We start from the raw sequence: 25,197 nt of genomic DNA, 5'->3' as shown, positions 1-25,197 counted from the left end.
GCCTCGCTGGTCAATGGAAGACTTTGAAAATTAAAGGCATGCAAGTCGTTGCATGAGCAACAGGCAATTGGTTGGTTTTTCCAACCAATGGTGCCCCACCAATATCACTTTCAGGATTACTTTCGCTGGCTGCCATCTCTCCAGCTTGTTCCGATTAGCCTTAAACCGTTATGTGTTTTCACATCGGTAGCTAATCCGTGCATATAGTACATGGTAAGAAGGATGGTATTATCAAGATTTTGTTTTTTGCGACTAAAAAGTTCAAAATAGTTTTACTCTCAAACAATACAAGTATTCTTTTTGTGAGAACTATATGAGTATGTTGGACAAAAGAAATATCTCCTTCTAAAGTTACCACCCAGCGATTTACGAAGTTCTCGATCTATTGATAGTTTTATACCAAGGTTGCACCGTGCTACCGTGATGCAAAATAGGCAGCTGGCTAGGTGTTTTTTTAAACACAGTACAGACGCAAGCGCTCATACATACACACATACACTCACTCCTGTAAACGCACACATGCACACCCTATCCTTATGAGCATATTCGATAGACTGAGCCGGCATCATCTTAAGATTTACTAAGTCATCATAGGCGCTTCGTCGTCGACGGTTACGTCTTCTCCCACTGAAAGCGCATCGCCGAAAATTCTGAAATAAATTCAGAAATAATACGAGCATCATGACTTGAATCTTGGTGGGCTAGGTGTTGTTAGGCGGTAATAAAAGGTAATTTTCTTGGGGAAACATAATTGCCATCTGGCAATTATATGAATTTGTCACTACATTTCACTATATTGGTGTTAGATTTACTTGGTAACTCGTTACAAAATAATTGCAACTAGCAATAATTCAAAATGGTGCCCACGCTCATCTGCTCCCAGTGAATAGTAAAACAAAAAAAGTAGCAAACAAAATAAAAAAGTATGAAATTTGGTCTACACGGTGCACCTTTTGAAAGTTTCGTTGATAAGCCAATTTGTTTTTATTTTTGCCAAGAGCTCATCAAATGTTCAAACACCTTGAAATTTGGCACACGCCTAGAAGATTCTCTCAACTTTGATGTGTAAAAATTCTAGATTGTTTGAGTCTCTTTTATAGTTTTTTATTACCGTTCATCGACAGGTGCAGCTGAGCTTGGGTGCAGAAATGCCTCACATGACAACTAATGTATTTGTGTGTGGAAAGCAAAAGAGGATTTTTTTTTTGTTAAAATATGCACAAGTATTAGTTTTGAAGCTCTTGTCGGAATGAAGCTAACAATGAAAACGAATTGTTAATCTAATAAACGATTTGAGCTATAAAATATATTGTCTAATTTGATAATTGGATTTATATCCGATGATATCATGTTTTTGGCCGTCCTTGGATTAAATCACCGTCCAGACTCACTCCACGCCGCTGGGTTGCAAACTTTCGTTCCTGCCTCTGGTCCGATATATGCATGGCTCCGTCGTCGACTGGTTGTGCCCCAGTAATCTCCTCTCCATGTGCACCGAATCGACCCCACGATCTTCGTCTCCGTCGATTTCCAGCCTTTTCACCGAATGCAGCCGATTTCTTGCCAGCTCGCAGTCGTCGCGGACGTGTTGCGCTAGCGGTTCCTTTTTCCGAGATTACAGAGGCAACGGCACAAAGGTCACATCTTTTCCATCCCCGGCCAGCAACCTCTCGCGACTCAATTCAATCGCTCTTCTAGACGTCTTTTTTTGCGGGTGAAAAAACTTGTATTACTCAAACTCCACACTTGTACAGTCCATCGCAGCCAACTCTATGGATACGTGAGGTCCAGAACCCAACCAAGTCATGGTTCTACCCTCAATACGAGCAAAATTAGTTAGGCTATCACTAACCTTATTCTGGCTACGATAGTAATACAACTTTCATGAAGAGACATAAGATATTTAATCTCCTTTATGATGGACGAGTAAATGGATCGGTCAATCACTCTCCTAGACGTTAACGCCAAGGGGAGGAGGAATGACGGCGTACACCATGCGTGCGTGCAAAGGTACGGCGAAGGGGCTGAGTGTTGCGGCCTTCGCCGGGGTCGCCGGCCCGCCATAAACAGCTTGTCTCCCGTCCGGTCACCGCAAGAATAAAATCACCTAATCTGCTGCATGCATGCATGACACTGGGTTGCGCTCAGCCAAAATGAAAGACACGGCACCCTATCGCCGTTTCAAGGGCCTGCTGCTAGTGCTGGCGAAGCCGAAGTGATCACGGACGGGCTGCAACGCCGCGTTAATCGAATATGGCGAATCCTAACCAGTTACACGCCGTTGCTAGTCCACGCGGAGTTGCAGATGCGCGCCCTTGCATGTGCGTGGATTCTCTCTCTCTCTCTCTTCCTGACACATGCATGACCTACATTAGCTTCCCTCTCTCCTCTAACTCCCATCTTTTTCATTTTCTTTCGACAATTAGATGGTACATATCTTTAGAACCAAAAAGTCATTTTCAAAACTTTTTACATATTTGAACTCGTGACACCAAGCCCTTTAAACAAGTACAGTCTTGGATACATTTGAAACACTTTTTAAAAAAACGTTTGCTTTAAACAGTGAAGAACTTTTCATTTTTATTTAAAGTGCCAAAAAACAGAATCAGGGCTGAAGAATTTTCTAAATAATGGGTCTGCACTTTGTTAGGAATATGAAAGAACTTTGCTAGAAAATGTATGTGGAAACAAAGAACTTTATCAACAGCTTGGCCGAACTTTGATGAAATGTTTATGAAACTTTTTTGAGCCACATACAATTTAATTTTATCTTGGGCTCACAATTTAATTTGAAATATATTGATATTAGACTTGTTTTGTAGAGCTGGTTGTGACAAACTCCAACACATAAACGAACTTAAATTTACGTAATTTATTTAAAAGTAATGGTGGCATATTTGGTTATTCAGTTATTTTGTTAAATGAGCCGCAGCATACATGTGAATATGACGAGGAAGTACACTGCATGGCTGACAACGCAGTGGGGCAGGTTGATTGGACATGACCATAGATGGAGGGCCAGGATACAGGTTGTGCGGGTAACTGGTTAGGAAAAATCCACTTCCCGCGTTAATGGCCTTCTTAAGCGCCCGCTTCACGTCGGCGGCCTGCAGAGCACCGCTCTCATAGTCAGCGGCAAGCTCCTCCATGCTCAAGAACGCCCTGTCACCACCGTTCTCCTCCTTCCTCTCCACCTAAAACCTCCCAAACAGAGGAAAGATTATCTGCCTGATGTACTCCAAGCACGGGTTGCCTTCCACGGTCCCCGGCGGGAACGCCTTCCGCATCGCCCGGCCGACCTCCCACTCCGTGTCCTCCATGTAGATCGCCCACCTCGGGTCCCTGAACATCTCATTCTCCGGGTACTCGAGCAGGCTGGGCAGCACGCCGTGGAACAGGGCGACGACCGGCCGATGCGGATCCTCGCGCATAGCCGCTTCCCGCTCGCGGTACAGCTCGGCCACCTTGTTGCTCACGCGCTGGCCGATGTCCAGCAGCCACACGTCCGCCTCGTCGCGGGACAGTATGGCGGCGGAGTGCATGCACGTGACGAAGACCTCGTGGGAGAAGAGCGACTTCGGCTCGTCGTAGTACGGCCTCGTGTCCTTGGACGAAAGGATGCACTCCGTCACCTCGCTCAGATTGGTGCTCCTTGCGACTTTCAAGGCGAGCGGCCAGTATCGACGCAGGTCGCGGCTGATCTCGTCTGACGAGCGAACGAGCTCCACCTCGGCCCTGTTTGAATACTCTAACACAGTTAGAGTTAGAGTTATTTTCTAACCCACTCTAACCCAAATAAGCACCTCTTTATCGGGATAGTTGGGTTAGATGAAACTAACCCACTTTAATCCTCCCTGTTTGGATACTTTTGGGTTATTTGAGTCTCCAACTAACCCAAACTAACTCTAACCCCATGATCCAAACAGGGCCCTCGTCGAGGCGCATGCGGGCTGTCCTCCACATCTCGGTGTTGTACGAGCAGACGTCAATGACTTTTCTCAGACTGACGTTGTAGCTTGTGAGAGCGAACCAGTTCGCCATGAATATCTTGACCTTGCAGCCGGCTTCGAGCAGCTTGTTCACGTTGATCGCCATCGTGATGCCCTGGGTTATGTGCATCGATGGGGAGGGATCGCACCAGACGTAGCAGACAGGAGTAGTTTTCTTCTTCAGCAGCGTCCTGAGGTCGTCCTCGTTGGTGCACTCCCCTATGCTGCTCAGTATCGCAAACCTCTGATCAAAATTCACCTCTGCAGTATCATCGTCTGCAGTAGGTTCAAGACAAGAATCGGCTGCATTCTCCTTAGCGGAGGAATTGTTCTGCATGGTACTACAGGCAGGGGGAGTTCCCGTGCTGTAATTTTGTGGCGGCTGCTGCTCTTGGGAGGCACAGTCAGATAGTGATGACCGACGGTAAAACTGCTGCGGCGGCGTGTGGAAGCGGCGGCGAAGAGCGCCGGAGCTCTGGACGAAGCGATTTAGCGGTGGGCATTGGGTACCTTTGCCCCTCACCAGCGCAAACGCCCGCGCCAACATTGCTACCTGAAAAGACGATCGGCACACGCCGCCTGGCGAGGACGGGATATAGGTTGTAGTGTTTAGTGAGGTTTCGTAGCAAGGGCCTTTATCGGTGCAAATTGATGGCATGCATGGTTTAATACCAAAATTTGGTACGTATGTCAATGTCTGGCAAGTAAAAAAATGCCATTTATCGGTTGAATACCAAATTGACCGGCCTCTAAAAAAGTTGTCAATTTGACAAGCTTCGATATTATCAATTGTTTTTTTTCTATATACACGTCATCAAATTTTAGCTTGCCATGGTATAAACACAATAGCTAGCCAGTTTTTTAGTAACAAGCAAAGTATACCGTGAAATCCAATTGGCACAGCCAATGGAAACTGTCCATTATTTTAGGCTTTAGAAAGAAATCGTACAATATGAACTAGGATTTGACAACCCCGGCCAACACGGGCTCGTCGGCTGTTCGTCCGCCATGGCCAGAGTCGCTGCGCATGTCCACCACGCCGCAGACGCCCGACTTTCATCCCCACCCACAAACCTCCCGTTTCTCCACCTCTCCCGGGGATTGTTCGCCGGAGGTGAGCGTGGTCGCGCCGACCATGACCGAGCCCTCACCCATGGCCACCGACCTCAACGCAACACCTGTGGCGGGCGGGTTGTTCACTGGGGGCCAAAGGAAACGCCCGCGCGAGATCCTCGCCGGTATGCATCCTGACGCCCGCAACCTGTTCGACACAATGCCAGCGACCACAAACGATGACATGACCAACCGTTTCATCATGGAGAACATCATCTTCGAGGGCGGTGTGGGTGACACGGCCTACGATCCCAACGAGACCCAAAGCCAAGACGGCCGAGGCCCCTTCATGGGCGGTGTGGATGGCACGGCCGACCCCTTCACGCAAAGCCAAGATGGCATGGGTAGCACTTCCCCACAAGCCCATGAGTTCCTGGACGACTATGGCCTGGAAGTAGAAGATGAAGTGGACATCGAGGGGGAGCCTTTGTTTGCCGACGAGCTCACATTCCAAGCCAATGCAAACAAGAAGCGCCAACATATTCAGACGAAGGCATACACAAAGGATGGGGATTAACTCCTTTGTGAATGTTGGAGCGATATTAGACGAGACCCCAAGATCGGCGCTAAGCAAAAGGCATCAACCTTTTGGCTAAGAGTTTATCGCCAATTTCATGAACACAAGAAGTTCGCGCCATACAAGATGGAGAGCAAGTGTGGGTGGGTGTCCCTCTCGAAGCATTGGAGGGTCATACAACAAAAGTGCAACAAGTTTTGTGCCACCCTTCAAAGCATCAACGGCCATCCCTTGAGTGGCCTCGGCATCAAAGACATGGTATACATTCCTTCATCTTCGTTTACGTTTGTTTTCAGGCTTGCATGCATGTCCACTGCCCATTTGAATATGCATTCGTGTTTTCATTTGTAGGCATACCAAGCTTTGGAAGCTTTCAAGGCCCAACATGGAAACAAGCCGTTCACCCTCACCCATTGTTTGATGATCATAAAAGGCGACGAGAAATTCAAGGAGCAATATGCGGCCCTCGGGAAGAATGGAGGGGAGCAAGCCGCCGAGGAGCATGATGAGGGACGTAAGCCATGGCCACGAGGAAAGACCACTCCCAAAAAGAGGACAAGCGTGGTGCGGCGTCATTTGCCTTGCAAGCAACTTTGGAAGGCATGATCACCCAAAATGATACAAGGGAGGAGAAGCATCGGCAAGACAAATAAGAGCAAATGATGCCCTACATGGAGATGCAAAGGAAGAAGATCGAGATGGAGGCGGAGATGGAAGCTCGTGATGGACGAGAATTGGGTCGGCCGGTTGGGTGCACCGGTCTGACACAGTCGGACGACGAGTGGGCAGCCGACCCAAACGGACAAAAAGCAAACAAAGTGTGTATTTGTTTGGGTCGGCGTGTTGGAGTTGCTCTAAAGGTAGTACCTTAGACTAGTAACATACGCATGTTACTACTTTAAGTTACTCCCCACTTTGACATAAGGAAACTGGAAACCCACCTTGAATTCCCCCCAATTATACCTAGCCATCCCTCGGGCTGGGCCGAACAAAGCCCGACGAAGAAAACCTAGGCCCAAGCCCGGCCCAACCATCGGGCCTAAAATCTAGACCCAAGCCCAACCGGTCAATGTAAAAGCCCGCCGGGCCTCGAGCCTCGGACCTCTTCAGTAAAGCACAAATATGACAGGCCTAGGCCCGCCTAACCTGACCTTCGGTCTCAATTTTTAGGCCCAAGCCCAGCCCGCGGGTAAGACCGGGCCGGGTCGGGCCGTCCGGGCCGGGTTGCCGATGGCCAGGTATACCCCCAATATTACCCAGGATTGGATTTATAATGGTTTTATACAAAGCTAAGGTGCAATTAATCCAGTTTTAAAGTTCAGAGGATATGGATGGGGGGCTATACTTCTTTCTTTCTAAAATGGAAAAAGAACCATGCAGTGTAGGATCGATAGGCCCAGAGTCCATTCATCATCTGCAGCCCGTGGTCTCATTCACTGTGGGCTAACCTGTAGCCTCTACTCTTTTCTCTCTAAGGACGAAAAAAAAGTCTAATCATGGCGGCTCTTTCCCGAATATTTTTCGTGACCCATTAATAATGCTGAAAATTGTCGGTACAGGCCACATTTGTTTTGATGGCAACACATAGGAAGCCAGGTTGCAAGACACTTGTTTGATTTGTTTACTTTCAAATTCTTTGAATTTCTACTATTTACGTTCAGAAGTCGGAGTTTATCACGCAAATGTTTGCGGTACAAGATGCCAGATGATCATAATCGCCAAGTTTGTCAATGTCAGCACACAACGGGAATCATCTGAATAGCATCGTTGTATTTGTTTCAACAAACTACCAAAAAAAAATCACAGTTTGTGAGCATAAACATTTATTATTGTTTGATGGAGTAACTGCTCAAACATTTGGTCGTCTTAAGCTTCTTCGGCTCAGCAATAACGCGTTAACTAACATCTTCAGTCAAATGTTATGAAAAAGATCAGTTTGTCATGCCTAAAAATTTGACATCAGACTTTTAGTGTTTCTGCAGATTTATGAGATCCCAACTGCTAAGCAAATAGAGATTTACTCACCATTATGCATCTGCTTTAGTTTTTGGGCTTTACCACCTTGGAAACATTAGTACTGTTGGTTCAATACACATCAGAATAGCAAGAATTAATGCAAAAAGGTACAAATCCGATAAGGTCACTTTTATCTTGGTCATTCTCTGGAACTTTCAAGAAACAGTTCAAGAGCCCAAAAACTACTATGCCTCTACTAGGCACCAAATTATGGACAAGACATGCCGTGAGCGAACAGACAAACACTTTTTTTTTATCAATCAAAATAGAAAATGAATAGCAGAGGGCATCTGGTGGTACCTTCACCTCCTACCGGCGCTAGCATCGCTACCTGACGATCTGATCGGCTCTCACCGCCGTCCGCCGCCGCCGAGGACGAGCTAGGGTTAGGGTAACGCTGAGCTCCTGAAATCCTCGGGCTTTTCTCTGCGGAAATCTGAGACAAAAATCGAGGGAGAAAAAAAACTAACCGTCCTGTGCTGGAACGAGAGGCCCAAGAGTCCACCTGCCGCGTTCGGCCCGTATAGCTCCCATTCTTAATGGGCCTGCCGTACCCATTACCCAAAGCTATACAAGGGCAAAGTCGTCTTTTACCCAGCGGGATCGATCCGTGGCATGGCTCGCCGACTCTGCCGTCTCCCTCGCCTCCTCCTCCCCCTCGCCGCCGCCCCCAGGCCCCAGCCCCGCCTCCCCGCCCTAAACCCTAGCCCCGCCGCTCTCCTCCGTCCCTCATCCTCCCCGACGCCGACGCCCTCCTTCCCCGCCTTCCCCCGCCTCTTCTCCTCCTCATCCGCAGGTACGCCTCCTCCTCCCCGCCGATCCTTCGCTTCCCTGTGTCCCTGTGCCGGCGCTGACAGTTTCTTTCCCGGCTCCCGCAGGCGATTCCAGCATGGTGGTCGTCGGCTCGGCGGACTCCTTCGAGGACATCCACGCCAAGGTGCAAGGTGCGGCGCCGATCCCCTCCCTTCTCGCTCCAGCTTTTCCACCGATTCTTCACACTGTTGTTGGCAGTACGATGCGTGCGCGAGTTTCGTTCTCACATTGTTGGTGTGGTCGCCCTTGCCTTTTGCAGTGGAGAAGCTCCCCGCCGTCTTCTACTACACGGCGGTCTGGTGCGGGCCGTGTAAGTGCCGCCTCGGCGCCATGAATTGGGATTTGGGTGTGTGACTAGAGGGGGCTACAATTCTGTTGTTTGGTGTTGCAGGTCGGGCGATGGCACCTGTGATCGAGAAGATGAGCAGGCAGTACCCCAAGATACCAGTCTACAAGGTCGACATCGACATGGTAAGCCAACAGATTTCACTCTTGCTGTAATGTTCATCTGCTAGCGAATTCCATGTTAATGTGTTCTCTGTTTGGATATGAATGGTAAATTTGCACAAGTACGACTGTATGAGTCTGTTCTAAGTTGTAACCTTATTTTATCAAAGATCATTGCATCACACTCCTGGTGTTCATCCGTCAAGTTGTGTCACGTAAACCACGACGTTTGAAATTCCGTTATGACAAGTAATTGTTGATAGACCATGCCTGTTAAAATGAAGCCTTAAGTTTTGATCTCGTAGAGTTGGATCTAAATAAATATATCTGTCAGCTTTCTTGGTGAATCAAGTTTGGGCTCACTCAGAGCCACATTTTCTTATTCACTTGGTTCTCTTCTTGGGAGTTTGAGAATGAAGTTAGCACCGTCACTTGTCCAGGATCATTGTAAAAGTTGCTTCATAACTAGTCCCACCGTTAGTTGGATATTCTGTATGCTTGATCTTTTCAAAAATCTAGCAGCAGGCTTTTGCCGGTGCTAAGTCCTGATTGTTTGGTATGTGTGCCCTTGTTCTTTCTGTAAAACTCCTTAATTAATATGATGAGGCAAAGCTTTTGCCTTCGTTTTATTTTTTTTATCTATGTGGTGTCACTTGGGCGAAAGTTGTGATGTGGTCATAAGGCCAGTATAACACCCATTGGGAGGATTTATGCAGAATTACTCTGTTAGGTTGGTGGAATTGCACTACGACCATTAAAAAAAATTGCTCCTAGACCATACATGCTAAAGGGAAGCCTCAAGTTGTACTCTGTTAGGTTGGTAGTAGGTTGGTTCAGCATAGCTATATTTGCCAGCTTTCTAGCATTACGAAGGTTGAAGCTTGGGATAACTCAGAGCCACAGTATTTTCTCTCTCTCAGTTAGCCTTCTTTTAGAACTTTGAGAATACATGAAATTGCTTTGTAACTGGTCTGCTCTTAGTTAAGCAAATTCGTCTAGACGAGTTACCTTTGGCAACATATTCCAGACACGCATGATCTATGCAGTATCACTTGCCTGAGAGTGATGATGCGGTACCAGGCATGTACCCAGTATAGACCAACGCAATTTAGTAATCCTATTTAAAAATTACTGTTCATGGTTTCCTTGTATGGGCATACTCATTTGTTTATAGTAAGCAGATTGAGTTGAGAGTTAGTGCATACCTGCATAGTGCTCTCCGTAGAAATGATTCAAAATCAAGTACTGTTTGTTGAGGTGCTGTTCAGTTCAGTGGTTTTACTCTATTGTGAATCTGTGATTGCGTGTAAAAGGGACAAATGTTGCAGTGGTTACTTCAGTTTGTTAACTGGATGTCTTATTGGGAATAAACACCACGACAGTTGTCAGCACATGCCAGGCGGAATGCATTTGACCATGCAAGGTGGAATGTATTTCAAATACATTAAAAGTCATTGCTGTTGTGGCTATATTTAATGTTCTCAACAGTATGCCTGCTCCCGTTATTGATACACGATTTCTTTTCCTCTTGTGCTGCAGGAGGGACTTGGGACCAGACTTAGTAACCTGAAAATATTCTCTGTCGTAAGTTGCATACCTGAAATTGTACTTCATGAGATTTTTGTTCTTATTTTAATATGATATAAATTATAGTACTATTCTGTTTCATGGTAATGATGCGTTACATATGTTTTTGTGACTGGAGGAGTCTGAGTATATGCATTGATTCAACCTTACTTTGTTAAATGCATACGTGCATGTTCGTTGAGTTCACTTGAACTGAGAGCCAGATTATAGAAATATCCTTCTACCAGCATGTTTGTGTATTTGTGTTCATACCAACCTTCATCCTAACTCGCAATCCAAATATTTGACTCTTGCTGAACCTGGCACAGCCAACTTTCCACTTCTATCACAAAGGCGAGAAGAGCAGCGAAGTGGTTGGTGCTGACGTGAAGAAGCTTGAAGCTGCCATGGAAAGTCTTCACAAGTAAGATCTTTCTTCTCGTCCTTTTTTTTCTTTTTCTTCTCACACAAACAGTACAGTGCTGTTTGAATGATCTCATCTGCGGTGGAGCAAACGAAAATAAACAAGCCTGGCCATGATAGTTTGAATCTTGTACTCAACTACAAACGTAATTATCCTACGGGCCTATATTAAACATGTCTCCAGCACTTGGCCATTTACTTTGTATTGCGATGCTTGTGACATTAATACTTTATATCGCAGTTCTCTTGACATTATACATTGTACTTGCACAGGCAACAGTGAAGTTGACTTGGAGTGGGGGACAGTTCTTTTGCATGAAGAGTTGGAGAGGCTGTAATGCTTGTGATTTGCGTGTTTGACATGGAAACTTCCGCCTTACGATCTTGTTTCGATATCTGGATACACACTGGCCGCAAAACATCGATATCTGGATTTATGCCACGCTTGAGCACAGCTTTTGTGCAATTTCTGCACGTCTATTTAGGAGCATCTGTGATTATGAATCTGTCTATATTGTGGCGCTGCTCTCCGTCTCTGATGGTTGGGGCCTGAATTGCGTGTGGTCTCGGCCTTCGGCACAAACTATGATCTTGAACTGTCATGTTCTTCTCTCCTTCGTCTTCCTTACAAGTAGTTTATGCTGATATCATCTACTAGAATATAAATGAAAATATAACATGATTAGCGACGATGAGTTGAGCCCTGCAACGAAACAGCTCTTACGATAACACAACAGTGGAAGATTCAAGTCAAGACGTCGTAATACTTGTGATCAGAATCTGCATTGACGTGGAAGGTCAAGTTTTTCTTGTTATATTTTTTTGAAACAAAGGCAAAAGATTTGACTCGTCGATTAAGTAAGAAGAAGAGAATTGCCCAGTTAACTAACGAAAAACCAGATAAAAACTGATACAATAGACCATATGCGGACTACTCGCTAAGAAAGAAACTTCATGACCACACTGTCAACTCGACAAACATACATAAGACGAAACAACCATGATTGGTGGCTACGAAAGAAATATCGACGCAGCTTTTGCAAATCTTTCTAACTGGCAGCGCCAGGCGGCACTGCCTCTGTCCGATGGTTCGGCTGGACTCGCATGACAGCCTGGGTTTCGGTCTTGACTGTATGAATAATTGTTCGAACGGCGCTTGCTGGCCTATCGTTAAGCGTTTTCCTTTTTAGAAACACGATACAAACGCAGATGAATACATACACAAATGGTGTTCGGAGGCAGCATTGCCTGCCTCTGAGGTGGGGTCCACGTAGCTCCCTCGAAGCTTGGCCAAAAACGCACCACTGTATCAGTGGCGAAGCAAACCGGAACAATCTGTGGGATCGTTGGTCATTTTTTAGATAATTTTCTTCGTAATCTACAGTAACTTCACGGTATTTGTAGGCTATTTTTTCTAAAAGCTGTGGGGTAAACTGACCCGTGGATTACATGTAGATTCGTCACTGCCTGTATGGTATTTGAGTACATCCGTTGGACTGGTTCCACAAAGATGAAAGGAATGTCATGTAGGGACAAATTTTTGTTTAAATCAGAATAGAAGCTTTGGATGGTCAGAGCACCTTTAGAGACCGGGGAGGCTACTCCCTTTGTTTCATACTAAATGTCTTAACTTTAGTATATTTTGTAGTAAAGTTAGTACAAAGTTGAGGCACTTATTTTGGGACTGGGGGAGTATACACCTAAGAAGTTCATCTCCACTATCTTATTTATCTTAATAAGCAATCTATACACTCATCACATATGTTGACAGATGCCCCCTCCTATTTAAATGCGCATGCAAGCCATCCACATCATCAAACGCATTGCAATCAATTCACTTTCCACCACATGCATGCCCACCCCATCACCAAAGAAGATCCAAACCCTCCACATCATTTAGTTTGAAATTTAATTTTTTCAACAATATAAATAATTAAATGCATAAGACAATATAACATGCATCCACCCTCCATTTACCTCTAGGTTGAACATGGTGCGGTATTATTATCATGCATTCTAATTTTTTTTTAACAAGTTCACCTGCTAAAAAATTCCGCAGTAACACGCGGGGCGTTACATAGTTTAGGAAACACGCGAGCATCCGTCCGTGGCAAGTCCAGGGGCTTGAACCTGAGCGGGTTGGTTTGGCAACGAGAAATCTAACCATACGATTGGCTTTTTTTAGCGGCGAAGCGGTGACAGCGCGCTCACGGACGACGAAACCTATAGCATTGCCAAATAAACCCGGTCTCGCTCTGCCCCCGTTCGTTACCGGCCTGTCGTGTCTGCCGACGCGCACGAGACCAGGCCAGGAGAGGGGTCCGGCCCGGCCGGGTCTGGCACTGCCACCACACATGCTCCCCACTGTGAGCCTGTGACGCCGCTGCGCCGGGCACGCTCCCGCCCGCTGGAGGCTGCTCCCCGAGGAGAGGGCTGGCAACGGCCCGCCTGCGTGTCTCCCGTCCAAGTGACAGTAGCACACAGCGGCATCGGCATCGGCATCGGCATCGATCGAGGCCGTGGTGGGGGGCGTCGGCGCCAGGCGCGGCACGTGAGGGAGCCAGCCAGTGGATGTACATGTACGCAGTACGTCCGGTTCGTTACTGTGCGATGAAGACGGTGACGCAACGGGATCGCCGGCCGGCCGGCTGGCCCCGTTGCAACCTGCGGCCGCACGGCCTCGGCTCGGAAGTCGGAACCAATAATGCACGCACGTACTCCTACATCTGTGCTGCATTTACGTGCGCTGCCGCTGCCGCTGTTGCCTTGGCGGGCAGGACCACCCGCCGCACCCACGACGACGACTCTTGGACTATTCCGGCGACCGGCGGCCAGGCGGCCGGGCCCGCCGTCCTACGGACGATAAGGAGGGAGCGAGGGAGCGAGCGGGACGGCGGTGGAAGGAAGCGCCGCGCTGCTCGGCGGCTGTCGCCACGCGGGGTGGCTGCACTGTTGCTTGCCTTATCTGCTCGCCATCTCTAGGCTAGCTAGCTGCTGCCCTCGACTGGCGTCGATCGACCGCCCCTGCAATCACATTCTCCGGTCCGGTCTCTCGCTAATGGCGAGTCGCCGTCATGCCTTCTCCTTTTCTTTAACTAGAAAAAAAAGGTGTCAGCCATGCCTCGGCCCCTGAGTGCCTAAGCGCCCCTGCCCACCCACGGCCCTAAACGTGTTAGAATAAATTCGAGGCATACCGTTGATCATCCGAGGACCAAGCAATCACACGAGCACGACACCGAGATTTGTTAACGAGGTTCACCGATATGCCTACATTTGCGGGGCCTGACTATGGGCGCTCCTCCCCATGACACCGCTACAATACCGCACCCGGTCGCCCTGGACACCGGCACATGCCGCCGGCTTCCCCTGCATTTCGGTGCTATTATGTCGGCATAGGTTACATCGTGTGTCTACCCCCGCTATATATGAGAGGTCTAGGATACAAGTGTCCTATTTGAACATGGCTACATATCCTATCTAAACACAATACAACTACAAGTCCAGCTGTAACCTACCTCGTACACTATATTCGACACAATTCTAACAAACTCCACCTTGGCGAATATTCTCCACCACCTTGAATTCGTCAATACGTCAAACTTTCATGCACATTGGACTTGAGCTTATTCCATGAGTACCGCTGCTACTCCAAAGACTCCATGTGACTCCACCTGCAACTTGTAGTTCCTTCTTTTCTTGAGCACAGTCAACATTCGAGCGAAATTAAGTTTCACATTACTCTAGTTTGCGCTCCTAACTTCCAGAGTATCAGTCCAACGCCATCACACACCGATCACTGACCTGCGTGAAAGTGAACAACTCACATATTGGGTGTCACACATAAGAATTGCCTGAACTCAATATCACCGCTCAATTCTTGACCGCCTGTCTGAAACTTGAAGGAATTTCACCGTTGCTTGTAGTCATCCCGAGTCAAATTCACAGTTGTCTCACCACATGTATGACCACCAGAGCCCTGGCCCGTCTCCATGCCTCATGCATACCGCATGTCTCGCCGCTATTACCGCGTCGAGCCTCTGCTGTCCCGGTCGAGCCTCAAGGGTCGCGAACCCACACCACTCAACCCCCACTGCAGAGTATCACCGATCGTCACCGACCGATGGCGAGTTTCACGCTTCCATCAGACCACTGGGCTCCAGTCCGAACTGCATGTCACTCGCTTTTCCCCCTTGCTGAATAGGCTTCGATTCCCCGGATCCTTACATCGTAGCCCCTCAATCCAGCTCCACCTTCAACATGACTTCATGGTAGATGATCAGTCCACCCACACGCCCCGTCGACTTCAAGCTCACATGTGCACCGTCTTGAATCAACCCCGCGCCAGTCTTGTCGAAGCCACACAAGCCCTCGGGCCTGTGCCACGTGTTTCCACGCCCCAGAAGTCGGTCACCATCAACATCACGCTCCTATGTCGTTGTCACCGATCCCGCACCGTCTTCGAACTTATCCAACTGCAGACACATTCCAGACTCCTCAAGCCGTCACCGTGGCCATCGCCATCCAAACACAAATGTGTACCGACAAAGAAAACCAAAGCACAATCCTTCATAGCCTTTCCGTGTGAACACCAAAGGAGATTAACAAAGCAACCCAAGGCTCCTAATTCACCACACGTATGTAGCTTTTGAACGAACTTCTCTGTTCCTTTCTTGATAAGCATCATGATCGAACTCCGAGTCCATGTGCCAATCTTTTTTTTGTCACAAACAAATCTGAGGAGCTCCACCACATATACGGACGCCTCCCGATCAGCAGCACTTCTCCATAGGATTTAGCACAAGCAGCCCAACGTGGGCCTCGCCAACCCCAGCGCACTGCGCAATAGGCCTCCAGCACACAAATAGCTTGACTAGGCCGCACCAGGCCATCACGCCAAGGATCTGCCAGTGCCATGGCCGACCACGTTGCTTTGATTGCCCATCCGATTTGACCTGCTGATTACGTGATACGTCGCACCATCACCGAGAACACCGCCTGCTGGATCACGTCGCTGCTGCCGCAATTCGCGTGCCCTGCTTGACGCTCGCCCGATCGACCCACCTGATCGATCGCCGCACGTCTTGCCAGCTACCGTACGTGCTGCTGCAAGTCCGGCTAAGAATTCTGCCGATCGCTCCTTCAATCCTGCCGAGAACCACACCGCAACCGGCTGCATCTCGAACTTGATACTTTTTCTAGATCAACAATCCACAGCCTCCGAACAGACTAACTCTGATACAACTTGTTAAAATTAATTCGAGGCATACCGTTGATCATCCGAGGACCAAACAATCACACGAGCATGACACCGAGATTCGTTAACGAGGTTCACCGATATGGCTACATCCCCGGGGCCTGACTATGAGCGCTCCTCCCCATGACACTGCTACAATATCATACCCGGTCGCCCTGGACACCGGCACATGCCGCCGGCTTCCCCTGCGTTCCGGTGCTATTATGTTGGCATAGATTACATCGTGTGTCTACCCCCGCTATATATGAAAGACCTAGGATATAAGTGTCCTACTTGGACATGGCTACATATCCTATCTAAACACAATACAACTACAAGTCCAACTGTAACCTACCTCGTACACTATATTCGACACAATTCTAACAAAACGTGTTTCATCGTGGGCTAGGTCTGTGACAGTTTCAACAGACGAACATGCCAATTTTGGGCTTCAAATAGGTGTTGCATCCTCATGATAGTGGTTCGGAAAGCTTGCCGCTACTGCAGGTGGGAGGACGAGATGGTGGTGGCTGAGGGGAGAGGAATGGCGTCGTGGCGGTCGTTGCATCCTTCGTCGGAAGATGAATGGCCCGTAGGCGTTGCATCCTCGAGTAGACGAATGGCGTCCTGCTTGATTGCATCCTTTCGATGGGAGAAGAATGGCGCCGCTGCAGGGTTGCGTCCTTCCTCCAGTGGGGGACACGGATGCAAAGTTAGAAGCATGTCAAGCTTGCCGGGGATGTGCGGTTTTTCGTGGAGGCAGGGGTAGTGGCTTGATGTGTAGGCTGATCGGATCCTGGGCTTGACCGGTGTAGGTGAGACGGCCGGCAAAAGCCGTACTCCAGATGTGGCCGGAGTCATCGATGGCGGTGCCTTCCAGCGTCGCTCCCTCGTTGGAGGCATCGATGTAGCTGCTCCCACTTTGCCTTTTCTGCCGTGCTTCAGGGGAAACCCTTGATCTAGTTTAGATCGGACGATGGCAGCGCAATCTGGCGTCGCGTACCCTCTTGGGGGCATTGTTCTAGAGGTGAATCCGACTAGAGAGACCCGTGGCTCATGAGGATGTATGTAATTTGCCGAAAGACGCCGTTTATATGGTTTTTGGGTCCGGTTTCCCTCGTAAACTGGACCAACCTCCTTCTTTTGTTCAATGAATTTAGCAGTAATGCTAACATTCAAAAAAAATAGGATGGAGGTGGATAACCAAATATTATCGTATGATTGCGCAGTGCTACGTATTTTTAATCTTGGATTCTTGAACCTCCGAGAGTGCATCAAACAGTATATTGTTACACCGGAAAATATTTAAACAAAACTTCCGAGCTGGTTTGAATCAATTGAGATTTCCGTTCGATATATAGTTCAAGTGAAGATTAAAAAGGGCAGCCCGGTGCAATAGCTCTTGCCTGCGCAGGATCCGAGAAAAAGTCCATTTGAGTCTATAGTATGTAACATTTCCTTGCATTTTCTGCAAGAGGTTGTTTTCTCACATTTCAAGTGAATATTAACAAAAAATAATTATATATTTTGATCGCACATCGGGAACCCCGTCTGGAGTGGCATAGTCTTTCAAGTAACAGTTTGACCAAGAACCATAGATTGTTTCAAATAAAATAAATTTGTAATACAAAAGTACATTTCATGTCAAATCCAACGGCATAACTTTCACATTACTGAATTTATGATTGCAGCCTTTTTTTTTAATCTTGGATTCTCAACTCTCTAAGCACGCATCAAACCGTATATTCTTATCACGGGAAAACATAAAAAAAACTTTAGAGCTTGGGCTACTTTACTCCTGCAAAAAACATCGAAGGTGGTTTGAATCTTCCATACATGTTCAAGTGTATTATAGAAAAATAATAATGATGTACTCCCTGGGTAACAAAATGCAAGACTTTTTTACGCACACAAGAATGTCTGACATTTTGGTACGGAGATAGCATGTATTAGGCACACAAGAAAGTCCATAATATTGTAATTCCCTAGAATACCTCTTTAAACATTTTGAGACACAAATTGTGACCTTGTTGTACTCTTGAGAACATTTCTATCATTTTTTTTTGTGTGTACATGTCATCTCCCACACGCATGTGGACAAGCCCTTAGAGCACCACATATCCGGACTCTCAAATACATGCAAATCCATGCATGTCCATCATACATGTCAATGTCGCACGTAAATAACAAATGTTGGTATCGAAAATACATAATTCTTGCATGAATTTTATTTTAAATGCACAACTCAACATTAGCTCCTTGGTTCCATTGTGGGTTCAGATATGCTCCCCAAGATTACTGAGTAGCTATGCACCTGATGATTTCGAAGATTCTGATGCATCTGCGAAAAGTTCATAAGCTGATTGGCATCTTGATCTTCCGGGATTTGAAGCTTTACTTGAGGTGCTTTAAAATTATTGGTTTGGGCAACACCATCACCCTCATCCTCGATAATCATATTGTGCAAAATAACACAACATGTCATCAGCTTCCACAAAGTTTCTGATTCCCACATCATTGCAGCTCCACAAACAATTCCCCAACGAGCCTGAAGCACTCTGAATGCCCTTTGCACATCCTTCCTAGCCGCTTCATGCATTGTTGCAAAGTGGTTTTGTTTGTCTCCATGTCATTCGGATATGGTCTTCACAAACACCGTCCACTGAGGATAGATGCCGTCGGCAAGATAGTATCCCATGTTGTAGTCACGGTCGTTGATAGTGTAGTTGCACGGTGACGATTCCCCATTACAAAACCTCCTGAACGTGGGAGATCGTTGAAGCACATTGATGTTGTTGTGAAAACCCGGTATTCCAAAGAAAGCATGTCAAAACCATAAGTCATGTGATTCCACTGCTTCCAATATGATGATGGCCTCTTTGGTGTGACCTTGATACATTCCCGCCAAACCTTTGGGGCAGTTTTTCCATTGCCAAGGCATGCAATCAGTTGATCCTAGCATTCCTAGAAACCCTCTGGCCTCTTCAATAGTCAACAACTTTTCTATGTCCCGCACATTTGGTTCTGTCAGATAATCTGCTCCAAACACCTGCACCACGACGCGGGTAATTAAACTTGATAGTATTCCAAACACATGCATGCAATCAGTTGATCTAAGCATTCCTAGAAACCCTCTGGCCTCTTTAATAGCCAACAATTTTTCTGTGTCCCGCACATTTGGTTCTCTCAGATAATCTGCTCCAAACACTTGCACCATGATGCGGGTAAACTTGACAGTAGTCTTCAGACATGTGCTCTCCCCCATCCGGACCATCTCACAAACGACATCTTCGGCAGTACCAAGTGCAAGCATCCTCAGAATAGTTGTGCATTTCTGCTTAGCAGAGAAAGAAAGTTGGTTGCAACAATCCTTGTGAGCTTGAAGTAGTCATCATGTGCCTCCACTCCCTCCACAATGCGCAAAAACAATGATCCGCGCATCGGAAAATGGTGATGAAACCACGGATCATCCGGGAAAGTTGGGTCCGGAGCAAAGTAGTCCTTGTGTAGTACTCGTGCTCTAGAGAACCTATCCCGATTGATCACTCTTCTTTCTGTGATTGAGCCCTTGAAGTTGAGAACATGCTCCACCTGCCGGTCAAATTTCTCTTGCATGCTCATGAGAATGATCATGTCCATTTCTTTGTCTGAATCAGATGAATCAAAGAACTCAATTTCAATCATTTCATCAAGCTCCGTCGGTCCATACTTCTTGTCCGACGAAGCTTCATAATTCATTGCTTTCCCTACAAATAAATCAGAAAAAGGGGTCGAACAATGTGTCAAACACATAGAGCGCAAGGGGTAGCCTGATAGTTGCCGGATGTACCACGGTGGCGTCAGGCCGGTGAGGATGTTCACGACGGCGAGCACAGGAGAGAGGATTGTTGTTCCGGTGCAGGTGGTGCTGAGGCTCGGAATGACAGCTGAGCAAGGGTGGAGGCAGAGCTGCGAGACATCCAGCGCGGAGGAGGAAGAAAAGAGACGAGAGCAAATGAATTTGGTAGGTCGACGGGGTGCAATTGGTGCAATCTGTGGTAGGGTAGGCTTGTCGGGTCCGACGTAGGGCGCCCTGGTATCCCCATACCCAGTCATATTTGGGATGGATATGAAGGGTGCTGGTCAGCCCGACTATTTGAAGCCCATTTGAGGCACTCATCCGGGTCATTTTTTTGACCGGTCACTAACCGGGTCGTCCGCCCGGGCGTTTTAGGGGGATTTGGGATGCCCAGCTATAGATGATCTTACATCCATGTCCTAGCTTCGGGTTTGGGATGAGAGGGGAAAGCGATTTGACCGTCGAACTAGTGAGAGCCTATTCACTTGTGAAGATTCTCTATTTTATAGTATTTTGCTCGTGCTTCTAGGCAGCCCCTTTGCTCAGGCGCTAGCGAAACCTAGCGCCGCCACCAAATCTCTCAAGTCATCGTCGTGTTCTTCCTTCCCACCTAGATCCCTCGCTTGCCTCTTCCCCTCTACCCCTCTCGTCGCTTCCTGAGGCACCGTGGGCAAAGCCATGTAGCTACCAAGGACAGGGGCGACGGGAAGTCCATGTGGTCGGTGGCGGTGCCTTGCTAATGTGCTCGGTGCTGGCATCGACCTAGATTGGGGGCGGCCGATCTGTCCATCATATCCACCTGACTCCGCTGCTCTATGGTAGGTCATCGGTGATCGGTGGTTGTATTTGCCGTACAGTTTTTGATCTGGATTGGGCGCCTTCACTCTTCCTCGCTCGGTGTGCTCCTCCGTACAGATCTTGGTCATGGGAGTTGCCGATCCTCGATGTGGATGGGGCTGAAGGTGAATATTTAGATTAGAAGAAATCCCTATCCGACACTACTTAGCCGCGATGACGACGACGCTCGATTGTGCCGGTTTTTTCTTCATGGAGACTTTCGTCAGACTTGCTTCCACCTCCATCACCCATCTGTTTCCCAAGTGAAAACCCTAATCGTGGTGGGCGGCGATGGGTGACGGTGTCTTCATCACCGTTCCCTTCTTGAAGGCGCCCCTTAGGTGATAGCTGGCTGGTGGACACCATTGGGCTGGCATTGGCGGTGATTTGGATCGGGAGGTGGTGCAGTGTGGCAACTACTGCGCTGACGAGGCGAGTCTCGGTGGCGTGATGCAGCGGGGTCTCGGCGATGGACGTGTGTTGATGGAGGCGCACAAGGTGGTGGCGCTGTCTGGCGTCATGGTGGCGGCGGCGACAGCTGGACCTAGCAAAGTCCATGCGTGGATCTCTCCTGAAGTTGGAACGGCGGAGGATGGCGGCGACGGATTTTGTAGCGTGCGCATGTCCGCGTTGAGGGTCCGCCGGACCTGTTGGTGATCTCGCCTCGCCGTGCGGTGGCTTGGTGAGGCCACCGGATTAGATGATATGCTTTGGTGTGTGGTCAATACAAATCGTCAAGCTAGTATGTATAGCGACACTGATCGTCAGAAAGGTGACTTTGGATTGATCCATGCATTTATTTTCGCCAGTTTGTTGAATAATTTCATAAACATGGATGCGTGCATCGTTGGATGCAGAGATCGGGGTTATTCTCCTTTAAAAAAATGCTTGTGTTTCTTAAAGACCCAGTTTCCTGTTCTTAAATACAACCACGACAAATATTTTAAAACGGTGGGAGTACAAAAGAATCCATCTCCCACCGAGAAAAAAAATACGGTCGTTACACAGCAGGTATATCTATATACCCAAACCATGTTTTGTACTCTCAAGCTGACCATAAAAGCAGTAGTCGCCAAAATGCACACCGGGACCCCTCTATCCCCATGAAATTCACTAGGGGTACGACAAAGGCAAGAATGCACGTTGTGGGCCTCTATATATTTGGGCAGTTTCCTCTAGTACTGAAATTCAGCTCATTCATGGTTTCTCATTTAACCCTCCATCTATTTATGTGACTGTGATCCGGGAACGTACGGCGCACAGGTCTCAGCACGTACGACACCCATTGAAATGCCTCTGTAGTACTAGGTTTTCTTTTCTTTTCTTCTTGAGTTGGAAAACGGCAGGGTAGTTGATATGCATAGCATAAGTGATGGATCCTTGGGCTTCAACCACCTCATGTGCTACGCAAGCCAGGCGCATTACTCACCCCTACCTAGCATAGCCTGGTGCATGCTTGCTCGATCATGTGAGCGGAGGTAGACGGAGGAGGAGACCCTCTGGATCACATGGCCGGTTCCGGCCACCCGTAATAATAATTCGATTGATCGATCGTCTCATAGGGTAAGGAGCATACATGGAGCCAGGACGGCAGGAGGAAGCAATTGAATCGACGCACCAGCCGGGCTGGAGGGGCAGGCGAAGTTTCTCCTTTGACCCGGGTGTGCGATATCTGAATCTGGATCAGGTTACACGCCACATGAGTCGCGCGATGACACATGGGGAGCCCGAAATGGTGACCCCCTAGCGCCCCTAAGCTCGCCGCGAAGCAGGCTCCAAGACAAGGCGCCATAAACCCTCCTCCGGCCCGCCCGACGCCCGTCGTATGCATATGATCGTCGCACTTATTGGCGGCCATCCCAGTCGACGGATCCATCACATATTCACATGCGTCGTACTACGGTTACTCAACGACCCTATCCGTCCATAGCCACCCACTCTTTCGATCGAAGAGGCTGATCGAGATCAGCATGTGTGGTAGAACTAGATCCATCACATGGGCAGTACGAGTCCGATGTCGAAGACCCGTCGCATTAGGGCCTACGTCGCATGCGGTAGTGATTGTGCGTGCTCATCAGGTGCTTTGTTTGCATGGTGGTGGCTATGGTGTTTGTGGTCACCGGCCGGCCTTGGATCTTGCATATGGCAACGGGGCTAGCTGGGTGTGGTAGGATTTCTCATTACTCAAGGGGGCCTCTCAGCCGAGGCCAGACGTACAACAGACTCAATCCCCGAGTGGAACCTCACAACGGTCCGGGGGGTCCTTCGCCCATAAGAGGCAAGTTCATGACTACATTTATTTTGTGAACAACGACAAAGAGTAAATGAGATCTCTCTTCCAGCGGCAACCGCTATATCTCTAATCTCCCGAATGAGGGTGTGATGCACCGAACGATCCTTCACATTTCTTGTGATCATCGCCACAGCCTCCGCGCAATCAAGCTCAATCGTTATAGGCAAACCGGTCCTATGCAGGGCCAACTCAAGGCCCTCCTTGCATGCCGCAAGCTCCACTCCCAGGGCAGTATCGCATGTGCGCAGCTCTCTATATGCAGTATAGATGATTTCTCCTCGATCATCGCGCAAAATCATCCCTTCTCCTGCCGCTCCCAATGCCGCACCAAAACTTCCGTTGGTATTCAACTTTGTGCGGCCCGGCACTGGCGCGGTCCATGACCTCTCCTCCTTGGCCATCTTCCCCTTGACCATAGCTGCATTTGGCTGTTGTTGGATGCAGAGCAACGAAGTAATATACCCATGCAAGAACCGTCGTGAGGCTTCAGCAGGGGGCGGTTTCTTGTCATGCGTGATCTCATTCCGGACATGCCAGGTCCTCCACATGATCATAAGCACGATCATCCTTGTTGCCTCGTCAAGAGGGTCCAGTAGGGTGAAGAGCCACTCAGGACCAGTGTTCACGATGTCCTCCACCTTCGGAATACACCAATCCATGGCCATGGCGTGCCACAGCTCCTTTGCCAAGGGGCACCACCAATGTTATTCCATGATGAAATTTTGCAAATAAGTAAAACATCTGTCAATGTTTACTGCAAGAAAATCATAATGTTTTCATTTTTTTAATTTTACTGTTTATTCGGGATCACATGAGATTGAGCTCAAAATAACCGCTTTTGTTCCCTCAACCCATTTTTATTAAACGAGGCAACCAAAACACAAGTCACTATTCATAACGGTCAGGCTAAACCAAAGTAGTGGAGCCAGAAAGGTTTAACTTACACACCAGGGCCATCAGGTTGGCGGAGGAGCAAGAAATCTCAACACAACGAACAGAAGCATGAAGAGCTAACTATTACATATCATCAGCTTTTCAGCTAGAATGCGCCCTCAAAAGTAAGCCCTGATGTTCAATCCTTTTGCCCGCCTCTCCCTTCGTCTCCAACCGATCCTCAGAAGCTCTCCTCTCCATCGATCCAGAAGTAGCACGCATTCCTTTAGTAAGACTGTCTAAGTATTCACTACTAGAAAAAAGGCTGTTAGTGGCGCACCAGTTTTTACTATTATTGGCGCACTATAGGTGCGTCACTATTAACACACCACTAGTAACAAATAGTAATGACGCACCTCTGATGCGCCATTAGTATACCAGATAATATTGGCGCACCACATAGTGCGCTATTACTATGTCCAACAGGGCGCCATTACTATGACTTCTAGGGGGGCATATTTACCTTTACGTATGCCCCCAAGTGCGCCATTACTATGCGCCATAATGCGCCACTGGTATTTAGCCTTGGTGCGCCACTAATGCTCAATATGGTACGCCACTATTGAGGGCCGTAGTTGCCTTCACCTATGCCCCAAGTGTGCCATTACTATGCCCGATAATGCACCACTAGTATTTATCTTGGTGCGCCACTATTTCTCAGTATGGTGCACCACTACTATGAATATCAGGAATTATTATTTTTTGCTTTTTTGTATTTGCACAGGTTACAAAATACGTTACATCACAGAATATAAACATTACACAATAGAATTCATCATATTAGTCTCCAAATTCAAAATAGCGAACAAAGTTCAAACATTAGCCAAGTTTAGGTGTCGAGACATTAGCAACGTTCATCATATTAGCCGAGTTTGTCGTCACATTACAAAGTCGATATCGATCATCTAAACTACCATCATATAGAAGAGAGCTGCGGTCACAATGAGCATCATCGTGATGAAACTGGTCTTCATCCGGTTCCTCCTCCGCTCCCTCCTCTCTCCCGCTAGATAGCACGCGTATCTAGCTTCTGCCTCCGCCCTAGTGGTGTACCCTTTCTAACTGTTACTGCTGAAACGGTGAACCTATCTCCGACACTCCTCTCAGTCGTCGTAGACTCCGGGAACCTTACCCTTGTACACAACATATGACGGCATCTCTATGCACTAGACAAACAAA

General features: G+C 47.8%; 1 protein-coding gene and 1 long non-coding RNA gene across 3 annotated transcripts; one reads left to right on the top strand and one right to left on the bottom strand.

The window, feature by feature from the left end:
- Window positions 1-314: 314 nt before the first annotated feature.
- On the bottom strand, window positions 315-8,060 carry LOC123149214 (uncharacterized). Its single transcript, XR_006474479.1, has 2 exons — window positions 7,936-8,060; window positions 315-650 (listed from the first exon to the last, which is right to left on the bottom strand). It is a non-coding gene; the product is annotated as an uncharacterized lncRNA (long non-coding RNA).
- Window positions 8,061-8,235: 175 nt separating this feature from the next.
- LOC123149213 (thioredoxin O, mitochondrial) lies at window positions 8,236-11,438 on the top strand. 2 transcript variants are annotated; one of them, XM_044568824.1, is made up of 7 exons: window positions 8,236-8,431; window positions 8,514-8,579; window positions 8,708-8,758; window positions 8,840-8,919; window positions 10,435-10,479; window positions 10,791-10,885; window positions 11,158-11,438. In XM_044568824.1, exons 1-7 carry the CDS (start codon window positions 8,251-8,253, stop codon window positions 11,165-11,167), a joined length of 528 nt encoding a protein of 175 aa, XP_044424759.1. In that variant the 5' UTR covers window positions 8,236-8,250; the 3' UTR covers window positions 11,168-11,438. The 2 variants fall into 2 exon arrangements, with proteins under 2 accessions (XP_044424759.1, XP_044424760.1); XM_044568825.1 differs by lacking the exon at window positions 11,158-11,438 and having other exon boundaries at window positions 10,791-10,889.
- Window positions 11,439-25,197: the final 13,759 nt, after the last annotated feature.

This window comes from Triticum aestivum, chromosome 7A, assembly GCF_018294505.1.
Source record: "Triticum aestivum cultivar Chinese Spring chromosome 7A, IWGSC CS RefSeq v2.1, whole genome shotgun sequence".
NCBI lineage: Eukaryota > Viridiplantae > Streptophyta > Magnoliopsida > Poales > Poaceae > Triticum > Triticum aestivum.
Note: the sequence above shows the minus strand (reverse complement) of the source record. Positions and strands in the feature narration are given on the sequence as shown.